Consider the following 27830-nt stretch of genomic DNA (forward strand, 5'->3'; position numbering starts at 1 on the left):
GAGAGGAGAGAGAGAGAGAGAGAGAGAGAAGCTGAATAGTACGATGAGGAGGTGTGGAAACACAGAGAGAGATATAGAACGACAAAGAGCTGGAAAAAGATTGGACAAGTTTTCAATGGCTTTTCCATACGTGGAAAAGATCCAACGAGACCCAAGGTTTTTACATAATGATGTCACCTTCTCGTTTCCTGCTTGTAGCCCCTCCAGACAACAAAACAAGCGCATAAGAACACAGAACATAAGAACAGGGGATCCTGTCCATGTTAATGATGGCTACAGTGATCTATTGGGCACAGTAGTTAAGTGCTTTACAACCTTCTATCTGTGTATCCCTCCCTCTGTAGTAAATACAAGTATCCCCTTATCTGAAATGTTTGATTTGGTTAGCTTTGTATATGTTGTTGCACATAGAACCCGGCCGTGACATCATACTTGGCAGAAGTGGAGCCTTATGTCCAGTCCAGAGGAGGCTGGTGGGAGGAGCTATAGGAGGACTGGTTCATGGTAATGGCTGGAATGGAATCAATGGAATGGACTTAAATATGTGGTTTCCATATGTTTGCTGTACCATTCCATTAATTCCATTCCAGTATTTACAATGAGCCCGTCTTCTTATAGCTCTTCCCACCAGCCTCCTCTGGTCCTGTCCTGGCCTGAATCTGGAAAAACAGCAGGGCCGTGTGCATAGGAACACACAGACCATAGAAGAGAGGGGGCAACAGATTGCAAAAAAATATGTAGAGAGAGACAGAATGATAGACGGAATAAGAGTTTAGTTAAGACAATAAGAGTTTAGACGGAATAAGAGTTTAGTGGCAGGAGAATAGAGAGAGGGGGAATGGATCAGAGACGACCAGCGAGAGTGAAAGAGAGTAGAAAGAAAGTGGGAGAGAGAGAGAGGGCTAGAGAAAGAGAAAGGTAAAGTGGTAGAGAGGGAGAGAGTGCTAGAGAAAGTGGTAGAGAGAGAGAGAGAGCTAGAGGAAGAAAATGTGTTAGAGATGAGACAGTGCAAGAGAAAGAGGAAGTGCTAGAGAGAGAGAGAGAGAAGGAGAGACAGTGAAAGAGGAAGAGGAAGTGCTAGAGAGAGAGAGAGAGAAGGAGAGACAGTGAAAGAGAAAGAGGAAGTGCTAGAGAGAGAGAGAGAAGGAGAGACAGTGAAAGAGGAAGAGGAAGTGCTAGAGAGAGAGAGAAGGAGAGACAGTGAAAGAGGAAGAGGAAGTGCTAGAGAGAGAGAGAGAAGGAGAGACAGTGAAAGAGGAAGAGGAAGTGCTAGAGAGAGAGAGAGAGAAGGAGAGAGTGCAAGAGAAAGAGGAAGTGCTAGAGAGAGAGAGAGAAGGAGAGACAGTGCAAGAGAAAGAGGAAGTGCTAGAGAGAGAGAGAGAGAAGGAGAGACAGTGCAAGAGAAAGAGGAAGTGCCAGAGAGAGAGAGAGAAGGAGAGACAGTGAAAGAGGAAGAGGAAGTGCTAGAGAGAGAGAGAAGGAGAGACAGTGAAAGAGGAAGAGGAAGTGCTAGAGAGAGAGAGAAGGAGAGACAGTGAAAGAGGAAGAGGAAGTGCTAGAGAGAGAGAGAGAAGGAGAGACAGTGAAAGAGGAAGAGGAAGTGCTAGAGAGAGAGAGAGAGAAGGAGAGACAGTGAAAGAGGAAGAGGAAGTGCTAGAGAGAGAGAGAAGGAGAGACAGTGAAAGAGGAAGAGGAAGTGCTAGAGAGAGAGAGAGAGAAGGAGAGACAGTGCAAGAGAAAGAGGAAGTGCTAGAGAGAGAGAAGGAGAGACAGTGCTAGAAAAAGAGGGAGAGAAAGTGCTAAAGAGAGAGAGAGAAGGAGAGAGAGTGATGCTTGGAGTCATTAGCCCCAGCTGTGCGATGGCAGCTGTTTGTCTTTAAATGCCAAATGGAGGCGTATGAGAAACAGGCCGACTGGATGATGTGGAGGAGGTGGAGAAGGAGTGTTATTTATCTCTCTTCTCCCACACATGTTGTTAATTAAGGCAGAACCATGGTCTCATCTCTACAGAGACGGCCTGCCTGCCTACCAAGCCGCCCGCCAACCCGCCTCCCCTTTCCCTCTGTCCCCACAGCCAAACTGGGCCTGTGTGTCCCATGACTCTACTTAGCTCTCCCTCAATAAGCTCTATGTCTCACTACAACACATAGAATGGCCTCTCATCAGACCAGTTTTAAGAGCAATATGTCCAAATCTGATTTACTTTAGTGGAATTAGCCGGCTCTTCATCTGAATTAGTGTGTCAGCTCATAATGTAAATCACAGACAGTCTTTGGTACGTGAGGTCATGTGTTTCAGAGACCCTTTACTGTTTCTTTTTTCCATACTTGACCTTCTGAGTCCACAAAGACACACCCATGTAAACTCTCCGGCACCATTTGTGTCAGACGAGTGACTGTCAAACTGCAGAAAACTGGAAATACTTGCGTTTACGTGGGAGCTGGTTGCTTCTGCATCGCTGTACTGTCATTTCCTCCGCTTGAGAGTTATGAGCACTTGAAAGTTCCTGCAGCTGCTCATCGTTTGTATAACTGGATTGTGCTTGTGAATCTCTGCAGTAAGTAACGGCAGCATAACAGACTGTACTGGGGTGCAACGGGGAAAAGTAGGCTTGATAAATCTAGAGTTTTTGTTTTTGTAATTTGTCATTCTCCTCTCTTTTGTTGGCCTAGCATCACTGACCAAGACATACAATATCCAGTTAAAGATGCACTATGCAGAAATCTCCATTTCCTGGTTGCTAAAATTATAATAGTTCACCTAATTTCAGTTTATGTGACAAAAAAATTAAGTATAGTGTAGAGAATCCTTGTACCATTTAAACCGCTGTGAAAAATCTTTTCCATAACTACAAATATTGTATTTTCAGCTGTTGGAAGCTAGTGTACAAAACCCAAACACACATTGAACCGATACACCAGATGACCTGATCGCCGAACATCTTATTCCAAACTCATGGGCATTAATATGGAGTTGGTCCCACTCTTCAGGGAAGGCTTTCCACTAGATGTTGGAACATTGCTGCGGGGACTTGCTTCCATTCAGCCACAAGAGTATTAGTGAGGTTGGGCACTGATGTTGGGCGATTAGGCCTGGCTCGCAGTCAGCGTTCCAATTCATCCCAAAGGTGTTCAATGAGGTTGAGGTCAGGGCTATGTGCAGGACAGTCAAGTTCTTCCACACCGATCTCGACAAACCATTTCTGTATGGACCTCGCTTTGTCATGCTGAAACAGGAAAGGACCTTGCCCAAACTGATGCCACAAAGTTGGATGCACAGAATCGTCTAGAATGTCATTGTATACTGTAGAGTTAAGATTTCCCTTCACTGGCACTAAGGGGCCTAGCCTGAACCATGAAAAACAGCCCCAGACCATTATTCCTCCACCACCAAACTTTACAGTTGGCACTATGCATTGGGGCAGGTAGCGTTCTCCTGGCATCTGCCAAACCCAGAAATGTTATAAACTGACTTGTTTGAAAGGTGACATCCTATGATGGTGCCACGTTGAAAGTCACTGAGCTCGTCAGTAATTCTTCTGCCAATGTTTGTCTATGGAGATTACCTGGCTTTGTGCTCGATTTTATACACGTCAGCAACGGGTGTGACTGAAATAGCCGAATCCACTAATTTGAAGGGGTGTCACATGCTTTTGTATATCTAGTGTGTACTGCTTCTTAGACTTGCTTTCTTTCAATGAGAATGACAGATCTATAACTCACAATTTTATGTGAATATGGTGGGGTCGCACAAAAGTTACATATTTCAGCTTTAATGTATAACGTGTTTGACACTGTGTGTTTGACACTGTGTGTGTTTGACTGTGTGTGTGTTTGACTGTGTGTGTGTTTGACTGTGTGTGTGTTTGACTGTGTGTGTGTTTGACTGTGTGTGTGTTTGACTGTGCGTGTGTTTGACTCTGCGTGTGTTTGACTCTGCGTGTGTTTGACTGTGCGTGTGTTTGACTCTGCGTGTGTTTGACTGTGCGTGTGTTTGACTGTGCGTGTGTTTGACTGTGCGTGTGTTTGACTGTGCGTGTGTTTGACTCTGCGTGTGTTTGACTGTGCGTGTGTTTGACTGTGCGTGTGTTTGACTGTGCGTGTGTTTGACTGTGCGTGTGTTTGACTGTGCGTGTGTTTGACTGTGTGTGTGTTTGACTGTGTGTGTGTTTGACTGTGTGTGTGTTTGACTGTGCGTGTGTTTGACTCTGTGTGTGTTTGACTGTGTGTGTGTTTGACTGTGTGTGTGTTTGACTGTGTGTGTGTTTGACTGTGTGTGTTTGACTCTGTGTGTGTTTGACTCTGTGTGTGTTTGACTGTGTGTGTGTTTGACTGTGTGTGTGTTTGACTGTGTGTGTGTGTGTGTTTGACTCTGTGTGTGTTTGACTCTGTGTGTGTTTGACTGTGTGTGTGTTTGACTGTGCGTGTGTTTGACTGTGTGTGTGTTTGACTGTGTGTGTTTGACTCTGTGTGTGTTTGACTGTGTGTGTGTTTGACTGTGTGTGTGTTTGACTGTGTGTGTGTTTGACTGTGTGTGTGTTTGACTGTGTGTGTGTTTGACTGTGTGTGTGTTTGACTCTGTGTGTTTGACTGTGTGTGTGTTTGACTGTGTGTGTTTGACTCTGTGTGTGTTTGACTGTGTGTGTTTGACTCTGTGTGTGTTTGACTGTGTGTGTGTTTGACTGTGTGTGTGTTTGACTGTGTGTGTTTGACTCTGTGTGTGTTTGACTGTGTGTGTTTGACTCTGTGTGTGTTTGACTGTGCGTGTGTTTGACTGTGTGTGTGTTTGACTGTGTGTGTGTTTGACTGTGTGTGTTTGACTCTGTGTGTGTTTGACTGTGTGTGTGTTTGACTGTGTGGGTGTTTGACTGTGTGTGTGTTTGACTCTGTGTGTGTTTGACTGTGTGTGTGTGTGTGTTTGACTGTGTGTGTGTTTGACTCTGTGTGTGTTTGACTGTGTGTGTGTGTGTTTGACTGTGTGTGTGTTTGACTCTGTGTGTGTTTGACTGTGTGTGTGTTTGACTGTGTGTGTTTGACTCTGTGTGTGTTTGACTGTGTGTGTGTTTGACTCTGTGTGTGTTTGACTGTGTGTGTGTTTGACTGTGTGTGTGTTTGACTCTGTGTATGTTTGACTCTGCGTGTGTTTGACTCTGCGTGTGTTTGACTGTGTGTGTGTTTGACTCTGTGTGTGTTTGTATGTGTTTGACTCTGTGCGTGTTTGACGCTGTGTTGGTTTGACTCTGTGTGTGTTTGTATGTGTTTGACTCTGTGTGTATTTGACTCTGTGCGTGTTTGACTCTGTGTGTGTTTGTATGTGTTTGACTCTGTGTTGGTTTGACTCTGTGTGTGTTTGTATGTGTTTGACTCTGTGTGTGTTTGTATGTGTTTGATTCTGTGTGTGCACGTGTGCCTGCAGTCATGTCTATGCTTGTGTGTATTCCAGGCTGCTGAGTACAATGTGTTTGAGGGCATGGAGCTCCGTGGTGCCCCCTCGGTGGTGATCTGCCAGGGGAAGCTGGTGCTGGAGGATGGGAACCTGCACGCCACCTCCGGGGTTGGCCGCTTCATCCCCTGCACCCCCTTCCCGGACTTTGCTTACAAGCGCGTCAAGGCCAGGAAGCAGGTAAAAGATGCTCGCCTCTCTCTCCTTACTGTCTAGTCAACATCTGAGTAACTGTCTCTGGACTCTGAATAACTGTCTCCCTTTTATACAATTATTTAACAATATAAAAGTATTTGCAATGAACATACTGTATTCCTAACGCTTCAGTTCTGTCTTAGAATAAGTTTTATATGGATTGTTTTGTCACGGGACAGCGTTAGTATGTGACAATGAGCCAAGAACTGTGAGGTCTGTGAGGCGGAAGGTAAGCCTAGCAGTTACGAGTGTTGGGCCGACTAGGTGAAAAATCTTTCAATGTGCCCTTGAGCAAGGCACTTAACCCTAATTGCTTCTGTAAGTCACTCTGGATAAGAGCGTCTGCTAAATGACAAAGCAAATAATACAAAATAATAAAAGGTCAGTGAGTTGGGGACATCTAGAAGTGTTTTCTCAGTGGTTAGGGATTAATCAGCACTAATCTGATGCAGAGCTGAGATGAGCCATCCAGCACCCACAAACATGGAAGATCTCACTGCAGCTTTCCGTTAAAGAGAGCTTAGCTTTACACTAATGCACACTGCTGTGGCTCAGCCCATGCCACGCATCATCAGATCTACCATCAATCTCAATGTACATTACATACCTGAATGGTAATCCAAAGTGTGTTCAATGGAAGCAGATTACATTCAGATTGCTTAGCTGTTTATCACACCTACTGAACTGTACACAAAGGGCATCTGTCCTCTCTGGCGGCAGTGGCACTGTCTGTCTGTCTGTCTGTCTGTCTGTCTGTCTGTCTGTCTGTCTGTCTGTCTGTCTGTCTGTCTGTCTGTCTGTCTGTCTGTCTGTCTGTCTGTCTGTCTGTCTGTCTGTCTGTCTGTCTGTCTGTCTGTCTGTCTGTCTTTCTTTCTTTCTGTCTGTGTCTCTGTCTGTCTGTCTGTCTGTCTGTCTGTCTGTCTGTCTGTCTGTCTGTCTGTCTGTCTGTCTGTCTGTCTGTCTGTCTGTCTGTCTGTCTGTCTGTCTGTCATGGAAGGCACAAGATAAATATAGCTAACAGAGTGTATAATGCAGATGGGATTTGCCAGAAAAGGCTGTAATGGTGTCCTAACTACCTCTATGGGTGATCTGATCATATCCAGGAGGAAGACAGACATTTGATGTAGGTGATGGAGAATGGGAGGAGTGGGTGGTGGGGAATGGGAGGTGGGGGTGGGGGATGGGAGGTGGGGGATGGAAGGAGGGGGGTGAGGGATGGGAGGAGGGGGTGGGGAATGGGTGGTGGGGATTGGGAGGAGTGGGTGTTGGGGGATGGGAGGGGGGGGGGGGAGGGGGGGGGAATGGGAGGGGGATGGGAGGAGTGGGTGGTGGGGGATGGGGGGGTGGGGGATGGGGGGGAATGGGAGGGGGATGGGAGGAGTGGGTGGTGGGGGATGGGGGGGGATGGGAGGAGTGGGTGGTGGGGGATGGGATGGGGGGTGGGAGGAGGGGTGGGGGTGGGAGGAGGGGTGGGGAATGGGAGGGGGATGGGAGGAGTGGGTGGTGGGGGATGGGGGGGGGATGGGAGGAGTGGGTGGTGGGGGATGGGATGGGGGGTGGGAGGAGGGGTGGGGGTGGGAGGAGGGGTGGGGAATGGGAGGGGGATGGGAGGAGTGGGTGGTGGGGGATGGGATGGGGGGTGGGAGGAGGGGTGGGGGTGGGAGGAGGGGGTGGGATGTGTGGGAGATAAGTGTTATGTCAGACTTGAGGATTCATGTCAGGGGCGTTGGCTGTGTTGGCTGTGGGTTACATACTGTAACAACTGACTGCCAGGGAGTGCCTGTTGTACCCATGTGTAATGGTGTTGAAGGGATATGATGTGTCCATGGGGTTGCTCATATTGCTGGTGTTGGTGGATACTCAACAGGAACAACAGTGGATATTTCAACACAAGTGGGTTATATTCAATTAGTTGTGTTCAACTGGAAACGGCTACCCTCCAATTCTGTCATTCTCTTTTTGCCCAGACTATAGAGATGTTTCTTTGGTGAGACCTATGTATTAATGCAATGTTGATCTTGGTGGCAGTAAGTATTTTCTGGTGCTCCTAGCTCAGCTTCCAGGGATTCCTTAGTCACATGACCCTAGGACAGCATGTCCAATAAGAACTGAGTCTGTCAGTAAATCTGGAAGTGCTTTCCTTAGGAAAACACTGGGTGAAATATGCATTGGCACAAAGCATTCTACAAACAACCCCATGAATCTAATTCTAAACAAGCATTGTCATGGAGAACTGTTATAAAGTTACCAACAGAAATTATCATCTCTCTCTCTTTCTCTTTTCTCTCTTTCTCCATATTTCTCCTTCTCTCTCCCTCTCTCTCCCTTTATCACCCCTGTCTCCCTCTCTCTCAGTTGGCAGTCCTGCGGGCAGTGCCCAGGGGCATGTATGACGGTCCTGTGTCTGACTTCTCGCCCATGTCCCGTGGCGGTACCCCCTCAGCGTCTGCCCGTACCTCCCCCACCAAGCAGCCTGTGAGGAACCTGCACCACTCTGGCTTTAGCTTAGCAGGTAACCCTGCACAGCGTGGTGAGCTTCAGCTACCTTTTCATTTACCCAACCGCTTTCCCGTCCCTGGCTGTCATAGGAAGTGCCAGGAACCTGACACACACACACACACACACACACACACACACACACACACACACACACACACACACACACACACACACACACACACACACACACACACACACACACACACACACACACTCAACAGTCAGCAATGACATATTACAATGCACTTCACACATGATACAGAATGTTTCCAAGGTCAACTTTGCCATTCGTCTGCGGAAGTTACTATAACCTTCAGGTGAAATTTGACATTTTACCATAATCACATTTTAAGCCTTAATTACATAATTTGTTTGTGGTAACTAATGCACACAGCACACAGCACAATACTGTTGTCCCTCAGCCGTCCTGGTACTTCCAGACAGTGCTCTTTATGTTTCACAAGTCATTTAGTTATTTCTTAACTTTTTGTCACAACATTCATTTGATTAATTTCAGCTTCACACAGATTTATCTTGGTTCTCTCTCTCTCTCTCGCATAATATCTTTATGCATCTTAATTCAATATGCAGTATGTTCTAAGAAGTCTTGCATCTGACTTTCTTAGCCGTTGCCTGCCTAATGAAGCTCTGTCTACTGTGCAGGTTGAATGAGGCTCATGATCATTGATTTAGCTAAAGTGACATTATTCACATAACCAATAGCAGAGACTAGTTGAGTGTTGAGTGACATTGCGATTGTATACATCTGCAACCTCATACCACTAGGTACAACCTTTCAGGGAGGAGCCAAGTAAACAATGTTTTTTACTGGAAGAATTGATGTGTGATGTACTGATGCAGGAGGTGGAGGATGACCTGCATTGGAAAGTTTTCCCCCAGCACTGTAGTCTAGTGGGGTTAGTCCATCTATTCCCATCCCTTCCAGAGAGCCAGAGAGTCTGCTTTCTTTCCCCAGCCTGTGTGTTTATAATATAGACCTGGCCTATTCTCTCCTCTGGCTTCCAACATAATCCCACTGTTAGGCTCCTAGCTACACATTCTGGGAACAGAAATCCCTCTCACCCACTTCCAGTACACAAAATAACATACACACACACATATACACCTACGTGCACACAAACCTAAAGGGTTGATATACTTCTTGATATATTTCTCTGTCTTCAGATGTGAAGTAACCTTGGCTGTGTTTTGTCATGGAGAGAGGGTGAATTATATAGTATAAAACACTAGATCCTGTCCTAGAGTGAGTTTAAGACAGTAGGCGTAAATCTCTCCTTGTCCAATATGTCAATTTAATCCAGGGCAAATCCCAATCCCATTGGATTTTATACTAGAGGTGTCCAACGAGGGCCAAGGTCAGGTCGCCTGGTTGGTTTGTCGTGTGATGAACGATAGTCACTAGTGGAGGAAACTGGCTGGAGCTGCCTTTGTTAATGGGAAGCCTAAAGAGACAGCGCTCTAATCCTGTTTCTGTTAGTTCCCCCCACCACAGAGGATATCCTCATCCTGATGCTTAAAGAGACAGTACTCTAATCCTGTTTCTGTTAGGTCCCCCCCACCACAGAGGATATCCTCATCCTGATGCTTAAAGAGACAGTACTCTAATCCTGTTTCTGTTAGTTCCCCCCACCACAGAGGATATCCTCATCCTGATGCTTAAAGAGACAGTACTCTAATCCTGTTTCTGTTAGGTCCCCCCCACCACAGAGGATATCCTTATCCTGATGCTTAAAGAGACAGTACTCTAATCCTGTTTCTGTTAGGTCCCCCCACCACAGAGGATATCCTCATCCTGATGCTTAAAGAGACAGTACTCTAATCCTGTTTCTGTTAGGTCCCCCCCACCACAGAGGATATCCTCATCCTGATGCTTAAAGAGACAGTACTCTAATCCTGTTTCTGTTAGGTCCCCCCACCACAGAGGATATCCTCATCCTGATGCTTAAAGAGACAGTACTCTAATCCTGTTTCTGTTAGGTCCCCCCACCACAGAGGATATCCTCATCCTGATGCTTAAAGAGACAGTACTCTAATCCTGTTTGTCTGTTAGGTCCCCCCACCACAGAGGATGTCCCCATCCGGCCAGCGGGACGTCGCATTGTAGTTCCCCCTGGTGGTCGCTCCAACATCACATCCCTCAGCTAAGAGGTTGAACCAGGAGAGATACCGGTCAGAAGATGACAACAGCCATTGGGAGACGACGGAGACATGATTAGTTAAAACAAGTTAAATTGAGTAAAACACTGAATCCTCATGCCTTACCAGCCACAATGCTACCTGCTTAAGCTTCTAAAAGCTCAGTACTACTCCTCCTAGGGAATTGCAGGTCAGTCACTAGAACACAATATTAATTTAAAGTGCATTTGTTTACAAAAATATTGGGTTTGTATGCTCTGGAATAACAGGAGCATGTTCATAACCAGAATATAGGTGATGAATTTGTATTACTGTCCCTCATTGTCTACGTTAGTAATTGTGTCAACTGTGTATTGACAGTTTAGGCTCTACTCTGAATCCATAATATAGTTAAATAAACCTCATGATACCAATTTCCACAGTGTTCTGATGCTTGTTACCTAGGAAAAGTAATACGGCCTTTTTCTTCCATCATGTTTGGCTTTCACCCTTTTTGAGTACTAGTCTGCTGATTTAGTTCCCTAGCGATGTAATGATAACATGCAGTAACGTCCATAACTGATAGGTGGCATTGTGAGTACGTATGATTGATGTAACGTAGCTTTGTGAATGATGTTGTTCGCTGCCTCCCTGGGTTGTTGAACCAGGAGTGATAGTCATTAGAGATTGTCTTGTTTCTTGTTTTTCTTGAAGATAAAAACTTATCTGGTATTACAATATTATTTTGCAAACATGCAATAACATATTATAAGGTAGAAATGGTTGTCATGTTTAATTTTTCCCCTGCGCTCCGCCCCACTCCATCCTGGCTGTAGATTACATTGTGAGAAACCGTCCTTTGCATTTGCTTCAAGCTTAATGCCTGTTCCTATTCATACCTTTTATTAAGTCATCTGGGTGGTTAAAAAAACATGTAACCCTTGCACAAGAAGTAAAACCAAGCTTAACTTCCATGGCCTGGGTCATGCAATTGTAATTATGAGCTTTGTGAACAATAATACATAAAAAAATGTTTATGATAAAAGTAACAAATCTTTGAAATCACAGTAATTTACCTCTGGCTTTATTTCTAATTTCCTGACAATGTGGGCTCTCGTTTTGAAGCAACAGACCATCAGTCCCTGCATTCAACAACATAACATTGAAAGATAATGTTGTGCTGGTTTAAATCGCAACACTCCGAGAGAGTCCCCACAATGCTGTACACTTTAGCTGACTGACAGCCCTTGGTTTGGTAACTAACACCAAGGGGAGGACAGACCGGCATAACCCTGGGTCACTCACTTTCAGAGTCCTTTTCTATGCTTCTGGTCTGCCTACCTGTCCCAGACAAGGGAGGGGATTTTAGTATGTTTTTAGAATAAGGCTAGGCTGAGGAAGAGGTCATGAGGAGGTCGTTGTTTTTTATTGAGTGATGTGGAATTCCAAGCAATCCAAGTGGTGATTATATTTATGTTAGTTTGACATGATCTTTTTTATAGTTTTTATGTCTTTTTTTACTGTTGTATCAAAACCCAGAGAAGGCAGGTCAAAACAACATTGAGGTGTGATGTGGTGGTATGAACTGTTCCTGAATAAACATGAGTTGCAACTGACTGGTTGTCTCTGTTTGATTTCTCAATATACAGTATAGTAGATATAAAAATATACCTTTTAATGTACTCTGAACATGACCGGTCCAGGAGGAATCACATTCTTGCCAGAGCACCTTGTTGAGAACATCTCTCATAGAAATGTGATGTGTAGATCTGACAGTTAGTTGTCTGTACCATTTATTAGATAGAGTAGAATTGCTGTTATATTACATCCTCTATCTGCATAATTAGCTTAATACCTCTATGGGAATTTCCCATCTTCAGACCCATTGTTAAGCCTGGCAGTATTCTTGTCACCGCTCTGTTATAATTGTTATGTTTTATAGCCAGTTAAAGTCTCATGACATCACTTTTGATGGGTGTAATTATGACAGGCTGAGAAGATTTCCGCTATTAAAACACCATCTCAGTCTGGAGTGGGAGATCGAGTCCAAACAGAGCCAGTTCACAATAACAACTTATATAAACCCTCCCAAGATAATGTAGCTGTCAGTGACAAGTTATTTTATATGCCCATTTACAACAGATGAGCTTGTACAGTATGGGGGGAAAGAGATCCTTTGAGGAGAAATCCCATTAAGACGACTTATTCTTATCGTAGGTGATCCTCCAGCTTGACTTTAACTAGGCTCTATGATGAGCATACACTGAGCGTACAAAACATTAGGAACACCTGCTCTTTCCATGACAGACTGACCAGGTGAATCCAGGTGAAAACTATGATCCCTTATTGATGTCACTTGTTAAATCCACTTCAATCAGTGTAGATGAAGTGGAGGTTAAATAAGGATTTGTAAGCCTTGAGACATGAATTGTATACAGTTGAAGTCGGAAGTTCACATACACTTAGGTTGGAGTCGTTTAAACATGTTTTTCAACCACTCCACAAATTTCTTGGTAACAAACTATAGTTTTGGCAAGTCGGTTAGGACATCTACTTTGTGCATGACACAAGTCATTTTTCCAACAATTGTTTACAGACAGATTATTTCACTTATAATTCACTGTATCACAATTCCAGTGGGTCAGAAGTTTACATACACTAAGTTGACTGTGCCTTTAAACAGCTTAGAAAATTCCAGAAAATGATGTCATGCCTTTAGAAGCTTCTGATAGGCTAATTTACATAATTTGAGTCAATTGGAGGTGTACCTGTGGATGTATTTCAAGGTTTACCTTCAAACGCAATGCCTCTTTGCTTGACATCATGGGAAAATCTAAAGAAATCAGCCAAGACCTCAGAAAATAATTGTAGAACTCCACAAGTCTGGTTCATCCTTGTGAGTAATTTCCAAACGCCTGAAGGTACCACGTTCATCTGTACAAACAATAGTACACAAGTATAAACACCATGGGACCACGCAGCTGTCATACCGCTCAGGAAGGAAACGTGTTCTGTCTCCTAGAGATGAACGTACTTTGGTGCAAAAAGTGCAAATCGTTCCCAGAACAACAGCAAAGGACCTTGTGAAGATGCTGGAGGAAACGGGTAGAAAAGTATCTATATCCACAGTAAAACGAGTCCTATATCGACATAACCTGAAAGGCCGCTCAGCAAGGAAGAAGTCACTGCTCCAAAACTGCCATAAAAAAGCCAGGCTACGGTTTGCAACTGCACATGGGGACAAAGATTGTACTTTTTGGAGACATGTCCTCTGGTCTGATGAAACAAAAATAGAACGGTTTGGCCATAATAACTATCGTTATGTTTGGAAGAAAAAGGGGGAGGCTTGCAAGCCGAAGTACACCATCCCAACCGTGAAGCACGGGGGTGGCAGCATCATGTTGTGGGGGTGCTTTGCTGCTGGAGGGACTGGTGCACTTCACAAAATAGATGGCATCCTGAGGGAGGAAAATTATGTGGATATATTGAAGCAACATCTCAAGACATCAGTCAGGAAGTTAAAGCTTGGTCACAAATGGGTCTTCCAAATAGACAGTGACCCCAAGCATACTTCCAAAGTTGTGGCAAAATGGCTTAAGGACAAAGTCAAGGTATTCGAGTGGCCATCACAAAGCCCTGACCTCAATCCCATAGAAAATTTGTGGGCAGAACTGAAAAACCGTGTGCGAGCAAGGAGGCCTACAAACCTGACTCAGTTACACAAGCTCTGTCAGGAGGAATGGGCCAAAATTCACCCAACTTATGGTGGGAAGCTTGTGGAAGGCTACCCGAAATGTTTGACCCAAGTTAAACAATTTAAAGGCAATGCTACCATATACTAATTGAGTGTATGTTAACTTCTGGCCCACTGGGAATGTGATGAAAGAAATAAAATCTGAAATAAATCATTCTCTCAACTATTAATCTGGCATTTCACATTATTAAAATAAAGTGGTGATCCTAACTGACCTAAGACATGGACTTTTTACTAGGATTAAGTGTCAGGAATTGTGAAAAACTGAGTTTAAATGTATTTGGCTAAGGTGTATGTAAACTTCCAACTTCAACTGTATGTGTGCCATTCAGAGGGTGAATGGGCAAGACAAAAGATTTAAGTGGGCTCCTGAGTGGCACAGCGGTCTAAGGCACTGCATCTCAGTGCAAAAGGCATCCCTACAGTACCTGGTTCGATTCCAGGCTGTATCACAGCAGTCTAAGGCACTGCATCTCAGTGCAAGAGGTGTCTCTACAGTCCCTGGTTCGATTCCAGGCTGTATCACATCCGGCTGTAATTGGGAGTCCCATAGGTCGGCGCACAGTTGGCCCAGTGTTGTCCGGGTTTGGCCAGGGTAGGCTGTCATTGTAAATAACAATTTGTTCATAACTGACTTGCCTAGTTAAATGAAGGTTCCATAAAAAAGTGCCTATGGTGCCAGGTGCACTGGTTTGAGTGTGTCAAGAACTGCAATGCTGCTGGGTTTTTCACGCTCAACAGTTTCTTCTGTGTATCAGGAATGGTCCACCATCCAAAGGAAATCCTGCCAACTTGGCACAACTGTGGGAAGCATTGAAGTCAACAGGGGCCAGCATCTGTGTGGAACGCTTTCGACACCTATGGCCCAACCAATTGAGGCTGTTCTGAGGGCAAAAAGGGGTGCAAATCAATAATAGTAAGACGTTCCTAATGTTTTGTATACTCAGTGTATCTCATTCAAGGAAACACCCAGATTACCCTGTGAATGTTGGAAAGTGCTGGATCAGTTCAGAGCTCAGAGCCCACTGTGGAAGAGTGATGGGTGTTTGTCTTGAAGGGGATCTGGGGAGAAGTTGGCCACAGTCAAAGTTGCAGTGAATGGGAAAACCACATGAAAGCGTGTAACTTGCTGTATTAACAGGTAATCTGTTGAGGAACACGATTGAAGATGGGAGAGAGAGAGAGAGAGGTCACATAATGATATCTGGGTTCGCGACTCGAGGACTATAGCTTTGACTTCATATCTGGCAAGATCAACAACTGATACTACAGCTTTTAGTATCAGGGCCGAGGTAGAACCAAAACCCGTCTAGATTACAATACCTGTTTGTCCTTCAGTATAGGAGAGTTAATAATCAGATACAGGCAGGACGACTTTGGCTGTAGTGCACAATGACCTCAGCAGCTCTGAACATAACCTCTGTTTTTCTAAGGGGTGTAGGAGCTCAGAAATAATGAGAGGTGCATAGCAGTGTGATAAACTCAGCACAGGCTACATAAAGGCCTGAAAGTACCCTATGACAAAACCTCAGCACATGCACAGCTTTGAAGCATACAGTGTTATTCACTAAGGAAACAGTGGCTAAAATGGTTCCCCCCAAATTACTTGTTGAGCTCACCAATCTTTGTACAGATGTAGGATCTTAATATGAGTCAGTTTGCTACAACGGGAAAATAATCCTGCAGCAATGGGAAATTTGAATTATTATGTGGATTATAATTAATGGACATTTTGTAGGGGTTGATTCTTCGTAAGGGAAAATCAAGTCTGAAATGTCAAAGTGGAAATTACAAACTTCAGATGCCTTTTTAAACATCAAATACACTACAAGTTTTCAATTTCCTGCATTGCGGAAAGTTCTCCTGCAACATGGTGATCAAATTAAGATCTTATATCTGTAACAACAAATACTGGAGCCAAATCTGGAGGAGGAAGTGCACCCAAGCCCTCTCATAAAAACACATCAGACAAACAAATCAAGCCTAAACTGTGCTTCCTGTTTCCACGGGACTACACTTGATTGTATGGGTAGTCTGGGGGATGCTATACTTAGCCTATTCTCTTTGGAGCCATTCTCCAGTGTGTCTCTGTCCCACCCAGTGCTGTGTATTGGTCTGATTTATCACTGTTTTCATCGGTTTGCCCTTTTGGCTCAAAGTGATAAGGTCCCTAATGTATTAGAGCCCTGTCACTCACCCAGATAGCTAGCTGTTAAGGCTACTGAGGGATTTACACACAACATAAGAGTGTTCTAGAGCACACAGCTCTCTCTATCTCTCTCTAGATCATTTTATTGTGGGTGTTCTGTGGTTCCCCTGTGCCAATTCAGGCATAAAGGGCCAAATCAATACTTAACAAAACAGTACATTCTCAGTAGTGCTTACCTCAGTTCCAACATATCAGTAACACATCATTAACATGGACTCATCCAACCCTCGGCATAGCACAAATACTACCAGTCAATGTACACACAACGAGTCGTGACCACATTTTTTTATCCTCATCTTTATTTGAAATAGATTACTGGATTAGAACAGATAGAAATAAATTAAAGGTGAAAGGATTTTTTTAAACACCATATTTTATTTCACGTCTTTGACATCTGAGTACAACTAAATCCTGCTTTCTCAGTCTACTGTTGGCAGGGACTAAATAAACTGCCCTTGATGCCAAGGTAAAATGTGTTTAAGTACACTACTCATAAACACCAGGTGGCAGTGTTTCATTGTAGTACATCATAGAAAATTGATCACACACCAAGCATAGAGATGGAACCAATCACAAATGCATTTGTTTATCTATCTGCCATCATTAATTCTAGCATTTAACTCTCAATGACAGGTCTAGCGTTTAACCCTCAACTACAGGTCTAGTGTTTAACCCTCAACTACAGGTCTAGTGTTTAACCCTCAACTACAGGTCTAGCGTTTAACCCTCAACTACAGGTCTAGTGTTTAACCCTCAACTACAGGTCTAGCGTTTAACACTCAACTACAGGTCTAGTGTTTAACCCTCAACTACAGGTCTAGTGTTTAACCCTCAACTACAGGTCTAGTGTTTAACTCTCAACTACAGGTCTAGTGTTTAACCCTGAACTACAGGTCTAGCGTTTAACCCTGAACTACAGGTCTAGTGTTTAACCCTCAACTACAGGTCTAGTGTTTAACCCTCAACTACAGGTCTAGCGTTTAACACTCAACTACAGGTCTAGTGTTTAACCCTCAACTACAGGTCTAGTGTTTAACTCTCAACTACAGGTCTAGTGTTTAACCCTGAACTACAGGTCTAGCGTTTAACCCTGAACTACAGGTCTAGAGTTTAACCCTCAACTACAGGTCTAGTGTTTAACCCTCAACTACAGGTCTAGCGTTTAACACTCAACTACAGGTCTAGTGTTTAACCCTCAACTACAGGTCTAGTGTTTAACCCTCAACTACAGGTCTAGTGTTTAACCCTCAACTACAGGTCTAGTGTTTAACCCTGAACTACAGGTCTAGCGTTTAACCCTCAACTACAGGTCTAGTGTTTAACTCTCAACTACAGGTCTAGCGTTTAACCATCAACTACAGGTCTAGTGTTTAACCCTCAACTACAGGTCTAGCGTTTAACCCTGAACTACAGGTCTAGCGTTTAACCCTCAACTACAGGTCTAGACTACAGGTCTAGCGTTTAACCCTCAACTACAGGTCTAGTGTTTAACTCTCAACTACAGGTCTAGTGTTTAACCCTCAACTACAGGTCTAGCGTTTAACCCTCAACTACAGGTCTAGACTACAGGTCTAGCGTTTAACCCTCAACTACAGGTCTAGTGTTTAACCCTCAACTACAGGTCTAGTGTTTAACCATCAACTACAGGTCTTTCGTTTAACTCTCAACTACAGGTCTAGTGTTTAACCCTCAACTACAGGTCTAGCGTTTAACCCTCAACTACAGGTCTAGTGTTTAACCCTCAACTACAGGTCTAGCGTTTAACCCTGAACTACAGGTCTAGTGTTTAACCCTCAACTACAGGTCTAGTGTTTAACTCTCAACTACAGGTCTAGTGTTTAACCATCAACTACAGGTCTTTCGTTTAACTCTCAACTACAGGTCTAGTGTTTAACCCTCAACTACAGGTCTAGTGTTTAACCATCAACTACAGGTCTAGCGTTTAACCCTCAATGACAGGTCAAACAAACAAACAAACAAGCAGTTAGTTAGGTAACCCCTAAAGTACTTTATTACTGTGCTACTTTTCAATAGCAAAAAAAACACTGGTGAATTTTTCCTTTTGAATTCCCAGATGTTACCTAACTGCTCATTGTATGTATTTAATAAAATAATAAGGTTTGGGTCCCAAAGAAAAATATGACATTAAGGCACACCTTTTAGAATCGCTGCTTGACCACATTTACAGGTAATAGTCCACACAGTGACAACAAATGAAAAACAAAATACAGTACTCATTTTACAACTCTGCTTTCATTGGGCCCTTGAATGACATACATTTATCAAAACCTACAATAATTAGAATATCTGTACCAATAATGGTTGTTATAAAGGTGCCAATAGTAGATCTGATAACCAGGGACAGGTAAAGCCTTGGATAATATGTAATTGTATTGCAGAAAGGGTCAAAAGACTGGCAAAGCTATTTTCCAAGCACATATTGAACAACAGGATGGTGACTTCAATTAGACTACATATATAATTATCATTGTCTGCATGGGGAAACCAATCATGTACCATATAGTAGCTATACGGCACCCCTATATTAAACAGAAGAGAAGGAGAATTCATACACTACACTTTGACCTCTACAATTAATGGAGAAGCGTGTGCAAAGCTATTTTCTGTGCGGAACAGAGAATAAATATCTATTTATCTATAAATATTTATATCCCAAATGTCCATGTCAAGTACCCGTCATCTTGGTTTGCTTGAGTGGCACAAGTGATGACTAACGTCATCACAGAGACTCATTAAATAAACTGTCTCTGCTGAAGTCAGTGGTTCCCTTTGTCTTCCAAGAGGAATCTGTGGTTGGTGTCTTGAAAACAAAGGCCGCATATCTCATCTCTAACTTTAATTCATTTTTTGTGAGGCAACTCACACCCCCTTTCTCTGTTTTCATGTACTGCAGACATAGTATCCTATTTGTCAACATCAGGCTTAATTTTCTTCCTGGCCTGAGCCTAGCCTCAGCTTAGCAGGCATGGTGGCTGTATCCTGTCTGTCTCTGCTTTCTGCTGGGTTGGCAGGCAAGTCATTTTCTGGGCCTGGCTGACTTGGTGGAGGGAGGGGAGCTCCAGGGGATCCTGGTGCATCAGGCCAAGTCAGACCAAGTCAGGGTAGGGCAGAGTGTAAGAAGGGGTGCCCACTGACAGGCCACATCCCTGGGCTAGGAAAAGAAGAAAGAGCCAGGGTCTGTCTGTCTGCTCTAGGTCAGGTGCCACTCACTCTGTAAAGTAGTAGTCTATGTGACCTCCAGCAGTCTGGGCATAGTGGCCGGCTGTTGGGGAATGTGTCAGGGTTAAAGGTCAATCTGAGTGCCTACACCGGTCGGCGGCAGAGGGAGAGTGGGGGATTGGGTAGTGTTCATCTACAAGCTGCGGCCAGGTACGCGTAGCGACTTCGGGCTAAAGCCGTAGTCCACTATCCTGATATGTAGGCTGCCGGGTCCACGTTGTTGTTCTGTCCGTCTTCAATAGCCTTATTCTTCTCTGTCGTGGTGAGGCCTGTTGCTTCTGTTCCCACTACAGCCTTCTTTGACCTATCAGGTGAAACCCACAAAAGCTAGATGTTTTGCAATCTGGTATTGATATGTAAATTAAAAAGGGTTTTCATTAAATTCTATCATGTAATATACATTCAAGGAGTTACTCAGCAGTAGGGGACACATATAGGATTCATTATCGCAACCGTTGCTGTAAATATGTCATGTTGACTGTGGCCCAATACTTTTGCCTTCGGCCATTTCATTTATGCCTAACTGCTCTGCCGATTTTATTAGAAGGATGTAACAGTTCTTTGGCAACCCACATTGAAACTCATAAGTAGAGGACATCAAATCTGCACAATTTTTTTAAAAGAAATCGGGGGCAACAGCAGGTGCCACATTTTGGTGTTAATGTAGGCCACCAGACGATATATCTCTGTAGGACATATCCTGATTGTTCTCAGTAGACTATATATATCTGTAGGACATATCATGATTGTTCTCAGTAGACTATATATATCTGTAGGACATATCATGATTGTTCTCAGTAGACTATATATCTCTGTAGGACATATCCTGATTGTTCTCAGTAGACTATATATATCTGTAGGCCATATCATGATTGTTCTCAGTAGACTATATATATCTGTAGGACATATCATGATTGTTCTCAGTAGACTATATATATATCTGTAGGACATATCATGATTGTTCTCAGTAGACTATATATATCTGTAGGACATATCATGATTGTTCTCAGTAGACTATATATCTCTGTAGGACATATCATGATTGTTCTCAGTAGACTATATATAGGACATATCCTTATTGTTCTCAGTAGACTATATATCTATGTAGGACATATCATGATTGTTCTCAGTAGACTATTTATATCTGTAGGACATATCATGATTGTTCTCAGTAGACTATATATAGGACATATCATGATTGTTCTCAGTAGACTATTTATATCTGTAGGACATATCATGATTGTTCTCAGTAGACTATATATATCTGTAGGACATATCATGATTGTTCTCAGTAGACTATATATATAGGACATATCCTGATTGTTCTCAGTAGACTATATATATCTGTAGGACATATCATGATTGTTCTCAGTAGACTATATATATCTGTAGGACATATCCTGATTGTTCTCAGTAGACTATATATAGGACATATCCTGATTGTTCTCAGTAGACTATATATCTATGTAGGACATATCATGATTGTTCTCAGTAGACTATATATATAGGACATATCCTGATTGTTCTCACTAGACTATATATCTATGTAGGACATATCATGATTGTTCTCAGTAGACTATTTATATCTGTAGGACATATCATGATTGTTCTCAGTAGACTATATATCTCTGTAGGACATATTATGATTGTTCTCAGTAGACTATTTATATCTGTAGGACATATCATGATTGTTCTCAGTAGACTATATATCTCTGTAGGACATATCATGATTGTTCTCAGTAGACTATTTATATCTGTAGGACATATCATGATTGTTCTCAGTAGACTATATATAGGACATATCCTGATTGTTCTCAGTAGACTATTTATATCTGTAGGACATATCATGATTGTTCTCAGTAGACTATATATAGGACATATCCTGATTGTTCTCAGTAGACTATATATATCTGTAGGACATATCATGATTGTTCTCAGTAGACTATATATCTCTGTAGGACATATCATGAATGTTCTCAGTAGACTATATCTCTCTGTAGGACATATGTCGTGGAAATTGCAAGATTATCTTATCAATGCTTGTAATGCATTATAATGGTTGTTTTATTCGACAGAATAGTGTTCTGTTAACTATTGTGTGTGTGTGTGTGTTCTACTGAGGAGGGCCTCTATGAGATAGCACTGACAGAGGAGATGTACGATGTATTTGGGTGATAAAACCTAAAGAGCATTCCAGATAACATGAGGTAATGGTTCTGTTCTATACCGTACTAGGGAGAGACGGTTCCAGTTTGGAGTAGGAGGACCAGACACTGGTCTATACAATGAAAACTGTTGACACAGCAGTTGCTGTCTGCTATGTTTTATACAAATCTTAACCTTGTGACCATTCTATGTATCTGTTGTTCATCATGTAGGTTGAGAGGTGTGTATCTTGGCTATAAAAGATATTTGTACTTTTGTGTTGTCACTTTCAATGGTTCATTAGAAATGGTGCATCATTGAAAGTCAGTGCGATTGCAAAGCTCTTATTATTAAAGATGTAGTTTAAGTATAACTCTGACTGGTGTGTGAAGTTTGTAACTCTCCTCATTTGGTAATGCAGAAACTAACCCCCACATTTGGCGATGAGGATGGGATGTGAATCTTCACTTGGTTACCGCTCCCGACGATCTGGGTAAATTGTGCACGAGGGATCCCTCAAACTTGGGATCTCAGGGAAACCACACCTCGGGAACGAAGCAGATGGACCCACATTTGATCTGAGAGGCAGCGAGCCGAGTGGATACCACATCTCAAACTTTTTTTTTAAGAAAGAGGTGAGAGAACCACACTTGAAGTCGAGTTCTTAGAAAAGCCTCTGTTACGTGAGCTCTGAGTGTGTATTCCTTTGTGAGGGGGGCACCTTGGAGGTGTAAACAGGGCCGAGTCAGAGGAGAGAAATCTGAGAGTTTGCGGACTCAATGATACTCTGCCACTGGTCGGTTGCGGGCGACCTAGAGCCGTCCTGACACTGAATTGATCACAGTGGGGATTGGTGCGGTTTGTGGGGGTGAGGGGCCAGGGTGACTGTGTGTTCTGTGTGAAACACGGTACTTGGTGAAGCCCTATTGAAAGAAAGACCTCGTTCTGAAAGTGTCTGTGTGACCGTCTAAGTGACCCTCAGAGGTGGTGAATTCCAATTATTTTAAATGTGCTAGCCAGGTATGCCCTGTGTTACTCTGTGTGAGTATTTTGTTTTGGGACCACTAGGTAATCTTTGTAGGAGTGTTCTGTGTGGGCGCGGTATGTTGACTCTGTGTGGGTAACCTTTCAATTATGTTCTGATGTTCTGTGTGGACATCTGACCAGTTCTGTGTGAGCATCTGACCAATCCTGTGTGGGTGATCCTTAAAGTTCTGTGTGAGTACCTAAGAATTTCTAACGTTTTATATGGATTCTGTGAATATATGAAAATATGATAAATTGTATGTGTGTATAATCAATTAGTAGAGATTTGATAAAGTAATGCTGAGAATATAATTAGATACAATTTAAAGCACCCATTCGTAGACATATGTAGGTTTTGAGTTGGTATCTTTAATGGATAATTTGATAAAGATGAGGTTTAAGCACTATTAAACTGTCTACAAAATCTGGGCAATTGTGCTCTAGAAACTGATTGGAGTGTGTCCACTTTTGGTTATCTTACCTTAACGATGTAACTATAAATGCTTATTGGATTATCTCCGTCTGGGTACAACATTTGAAATAAAACTGCCCTTAAGGTCTGAAACTGTTTTATTTCTTCTTCCCAGTATGAGAGGAGTTGCTGGATTTATTGAATAAACCATTTTCCATAAAGTTAGAGCAAATTAAGATGGAATCTCGACGTAATTTATAATGTCGTACAAAGCCTAGGGTATCCATCAAACTAATTATCATTGTGTGATTAATGTGATGTAGTAAAGTAATTGAAATACGTTGCATGAGAAAACATAATCTACTTTTATTAAAAGGCGCAAGATCTGTTTCCTAGTTTATGAATGTTGATTTTACTCTTTGACTGCTAATCTATTCATTTGGCATATGAGAATCATCGCCGGAGTAACGCTTGGACCTTTAAATTAGGGCTATTTTCTGGGAATTGTCTCGGTAGTACGTGCCTGATTATACGACTACAGACAATTGTAAAGTGGGTTTATTTGTGGGGAGTCTTGGTCATATAAATAGCATTGGTGGTTCAGTGGTAGAATTCTCACCTGCCACGCGGGAGGCCTGGGTTCGTTTCCCGGCCAATGCACTGACTAAAATCTGGCCTTCTACTATTGGGATGTTTTGCCTGGAAAGATACGGTCGCTAGTGTTTGTTTAAGATATAAACTGAACGTTTTAATATCTTGTTTATTTTTAATGGAAAGACTAATTCATTCAAAATAATAGCGAGGCGATTTGGATGTAATACGTTGTCTGTTGCCTAAATGGTCTGCTGGAATAACATTTTGAGAATGGAGTCGTATTTAAATAACGGAATCAAAGAAGAGACAGTTACCTGAATCTAATGAATTCTAATGATAGTGGAGAAGTAATTGCGATAGAGTTGTGCCCACCGAAATGTGTTTTTTATTCTTATGGGTTGACTGATGTATTTTATACATTTGGCGCTTTTACATGTTATTTTTAAAGTCTTGGACATTTCATAAGTGTGAAGCCGAAAGAGAAGAGAAAGTTGTAAAGTTTGGTTTTAATCTTACGATAGAGGTAAGGCAGAACGTTGTTTGAGTAGGGGTTATATTTTTGCCTACTGGTAAGGATAGGAGAGTTGGTTGTGCGTGCTGGGCTATGTTGGGCTGTAAGGGATTCAGGTGTGAATAAGGAAACATTTTGTGATAATGTATTCTGATGATTGTTGATTGGTTTTATTGTTTAGGTAACATTAGTGAATTTGAGCAGGAAGTTTACTGTATTCTAACATTATAATCTGTTTCCATTACGTGGAAAATGTCCGGTCATTACTGAGTGGAGGGGGAGCCTGGACACAAGATTGTTTCCAACTCAGGAGCTCATGCTTTCTGAGAATGTAACAGTGATGATGGCTACTGGGCTTCCTATCAAGCACTTTGAGACCCTGTTTGTAGACAGACTGAATGGGTTTTAATGTTGTACAGCAAGCTTGGGCCAAACTAGTAAAGTAGTATGTTAAGTGGGGGAGTATCATAGATTTGAAGTATAGTTTTGTTACCTCTGTAGTCAAAACAATTTCATATGTTTTGGAAATTAGCTAGGTTGAATTTGGTTATTTGAGTTACCTTTTTCATTTGCTTTTTAAAAGAGAGGTTGGAATCAAGTATGATGCCGTGGAACTTAAAATCAGATACCACCTGTTCGTCATATTTAATTAAGGAAGAACACTATACAAACAAAACAAGAAAAAACCGACAGCCAAACAGTCCTGTCAGGTGAAACACAATGACAGAAACAATTACCCACAAAACCTCAACGGAGAAACATGCACTTATGTGTGACTCCCAATCAACCACAACGAACTTCAGCTGTGCCTTATTGGGAGCCACACACGGCCCAAAACAAAGAAATACAAAAACATAGAAAAACAACATAGAACGCCCACCCAATGTAACACCCTGGCCTAACCAAAATAAAGAACAAAAAACCACTCTCTATGGCCAGGGCGTTACAGCTGATGAGACAGCACCAACTTTTGAAAGGTTTTAGATTTGTTAAACAGCAGGTTTGTTTTTACTAAATTTATGCAACAGGTTGAGTAGATTGCTGGAAAGGGGTTATGGGTTTGTTTATTGTTTACTGTTTATTGCTTATTTTAGGTGTTGATTTTACTTAATTAAACATTGTATTATCTGATGTGTTTGAGTAGGATTCTTTCTTCCGGGATGGATGGAAGTTACCTAAAGTATGTATGTTAAAGGAGACATAGGAGAACACGTCTACATTTTTATTAAATGCCTGGGATTAAATATTGCTGATTCCTTACGCTGAGAAATGTACTACATTTGCGATAGAGGAAAAATTATTACATTTAGATAGTAACGATACCAGGATAATTGTGTCTAAGGGTAGCGCATGCTAAATTAAGTACATATAAACATTGAGGAAGTTTAAAACTAATGATTAATGATTTGAGGGAGTACAGTGGAATTATCATTAGGTTTTGTTTGTAGTTAACATTTGAGTTTCTGAATCTGTGTAGTATAATGAATGCTGACGAAGTGTTTTGTGTTTTTCCTGGGAAAATGGGGGTTTCATTATCTCTCTTTGGAATGTTTCCCGGGGGCTATAATCTTGGGGAGAGTGAGATTGGTAAAACTACCAAATTGAAAAGGCCTGGAAATGTTTCGTTTGTGTTTATCTTAGGGTTTGCAAATACCCACACACAGACAACACATTTGGTATGACTATTTGTTGGTGTTTTTAAAATACTGTTTGATTTGTGTGTTCTATTTCCTTTGGGTTTGGTGAGTTTTCCATTTGTCTTAGTGCTAAGATATCTTAATGGGGTACGCACACACATGGCATTTTTAGACGTTTTTATTTTCTGAGTTTTAATTAAACACGTTAATTATTTTGATAAAGGAATGTTCTGGGAAGCTGGGATACGACATGTAGGAAATGTTTGAAAATGTTTCTTTAATTTGTATAATATAGTAAGAAACACTTCTTTGAAGGGTTTGTATGACCTATGACCCGTATCATGACTTTCCATTGTGGCTTGATCACCCTCATTGGAAAGCCATTTGGATAATGAATTTAAGGTCATTTGTTATACTGATTTCAAGGTAATTCGTGAAATTGATAATTATGATGGAGTTTATAGTTCTAAGCCATATTTGTAAATTGGACCAAAGTGAAGGAGAGAAAATTGCCTTTAACTAAGGGTAGGCTGCTTTAAGTCTATTTTCCTATGACTATGATGAATATCTTTTCTTTGTGGAGTTTCAGAGTAGTGATTTTAATTTGATTATGTTATTTGAAATGTTGTTTTATCTTTTGACCAGTGGTAGTGTTGTTTTATACATTACTCTCATGGAGAGTTATGTGTTAAAAATGGGGGAGGATTCAGTCCTTTGAGGTTTTGGATTGAAGTTTACACACCTTGAGTGATATGTGAAGGAGTGTATTGTTGTGTTGTTTGTTCTGTTCTATTCCCGATGGGTTATAGGTCTAACTTCCTGATCCTGTGGCTCTGCGATGAAGTTGACAGGGTGATGGGGAGTATAAGCAAATTTGAAAGAATAGTTTCAATAGAATGTGTTATTCTCTTTGAAATATGTTTAGACATTTGTATTAAGAATAATTGGTAAAAGTAATAATTTATCATGTAGTTAATGAACTGAACTAAACTGTTGTTTTGATCTGTTCTTTCGAGGTTATCATGAAAAGTGACATCAGACGGTATCTTAATGCATGGAAGAGATAATTGAACCAAACAGTGTGTGTACCTCAAACCCCCTCTAACTGGCTGAAGAAGAAGACAAAGGCGTTGAATACGGCCCTGTCCGCAGCACTTCTACCGAGAGAAATGGCCGAGCCAGCAACCGGTGTACAGTATCCGATATAAGCTATCAACTGCTTTTCTCTCGTGTTTTTCTCAGGAGTGTGAGAGGAAATGTAAGAGGAGTCCACGTGGAGTGAGCATGGGGAAAGGTGCTGTTCTAAACTTCTCTTATGTTGCTGGTATACTGGTTGACGAATTGACAAGACATAATGGGTGGTAAAGGTGATGGCGTCTCAGGAGGAGACATTGAAATTGGGACATTATCATGGGCCATCCACTTTGAACTTTAAAGCTATCTGAAGAAGTACGAAAAGGATGCCAGAAGAATCAGTGCCTGGAGGAGGGGGTTGGTCAACTGTGCTCAAAAAACTGTTTTAGACTTTTGGGGTATCAGGTTGATTGTAGAGGTCTACACCACATAAAATTATAGTAATTTAGATTAAGAATGCATTGAGATACTGATCTGTATTTTAATCATGATAAAAAAGTTAATAGTAGAATTATGGGATAATTATACTGGATGTTAATATAAATGTACATTCTGCCAATGTTGATGTTTGTTAAATTGAGTTTTTTACTTTGAGTGATAGGACCTATTTGAATTACTGAGCAATGTCATTTTAAAATTTTGGTTGGATAATTAACTGGGTTCTAATTATGATTTTATTTGGAAATTGAATGATTTTTAAAACTGAAGGATTGATTTGAGTTGAGTATGTTAATATCTATATGAGTGAAGCAATTAATGTATTAGGGATTGATTGTTTTGATTATTGTTATGAACTAAGGATGTTGACGCTATTATAAGCATGTCATGGTGACTGCCATGGGTGAACTCTGGTCTGGAGAGTGAAAATGATCCTAATCTATTTGATCTATAGGCAT

General features: G+C 41.9%; 2 protein-coding genes across 4 annotated transcripts in view; one reads left to right on the forward strand and one right to left on the reverse strand.

Annotated features, from left to right (window-relative positions):
• The window catches only part of LOC100195364 (dihydropyrimidinase like 3), a 50279-nt gene extending 38391 nt beyond the window's left edge, over positions 1-11888 (forward strand). The window contains exons 12-14 of one of the 3 annotated variants that reach the window (XM_014197984.3): positions 5443-5622; positions 7993-8167; positions 10208-11888. In XM_014197984.3, the coding sequence (XP_014053459.1) occupies positions 5443-5622; positions 7993-8167; positions 10208-10302 (450 nt within the window). In that variant the 3' untranslated portion in view covers positions 10303-11888. 3 annotated transcript variants of the gene reach the window in all.
• A 4643-nt stretch (positions 11889-16531) lies between these two features.
• The window catches only part of LOC106603841 (serine/threonine-protein kinase 32A), a 90184-nt gene continuing 78885 nt past the window's right edge, over positions 16532-27830 (reverse strand). The window contains exon 13 of the mRNA XM_045717345.2: positions 16532-19779. Coding sequence (XP_045573301.1) covers positions 19662-19779 — 118 coding nt within the window. The 3' untranslated portion in view covers positions 16532-19661. The remainder of the gene's footprint in view (positions 19780-27830) is intronic.

Source organism: Salmo salar, chromosome 04 (assembly GCF_965601325.2).
Source record: "Salmo salar chromosome 04, fSalSal1, whole genome shotgun sequence".
In the NCBI taxonomy this organism is placed as follows: domain Eukaryota; kingdom Metazoa; phylum Chordata; class Actinopteri; order Salmoniformes; family Salmonidae; genus Salmo; species Salmo salar.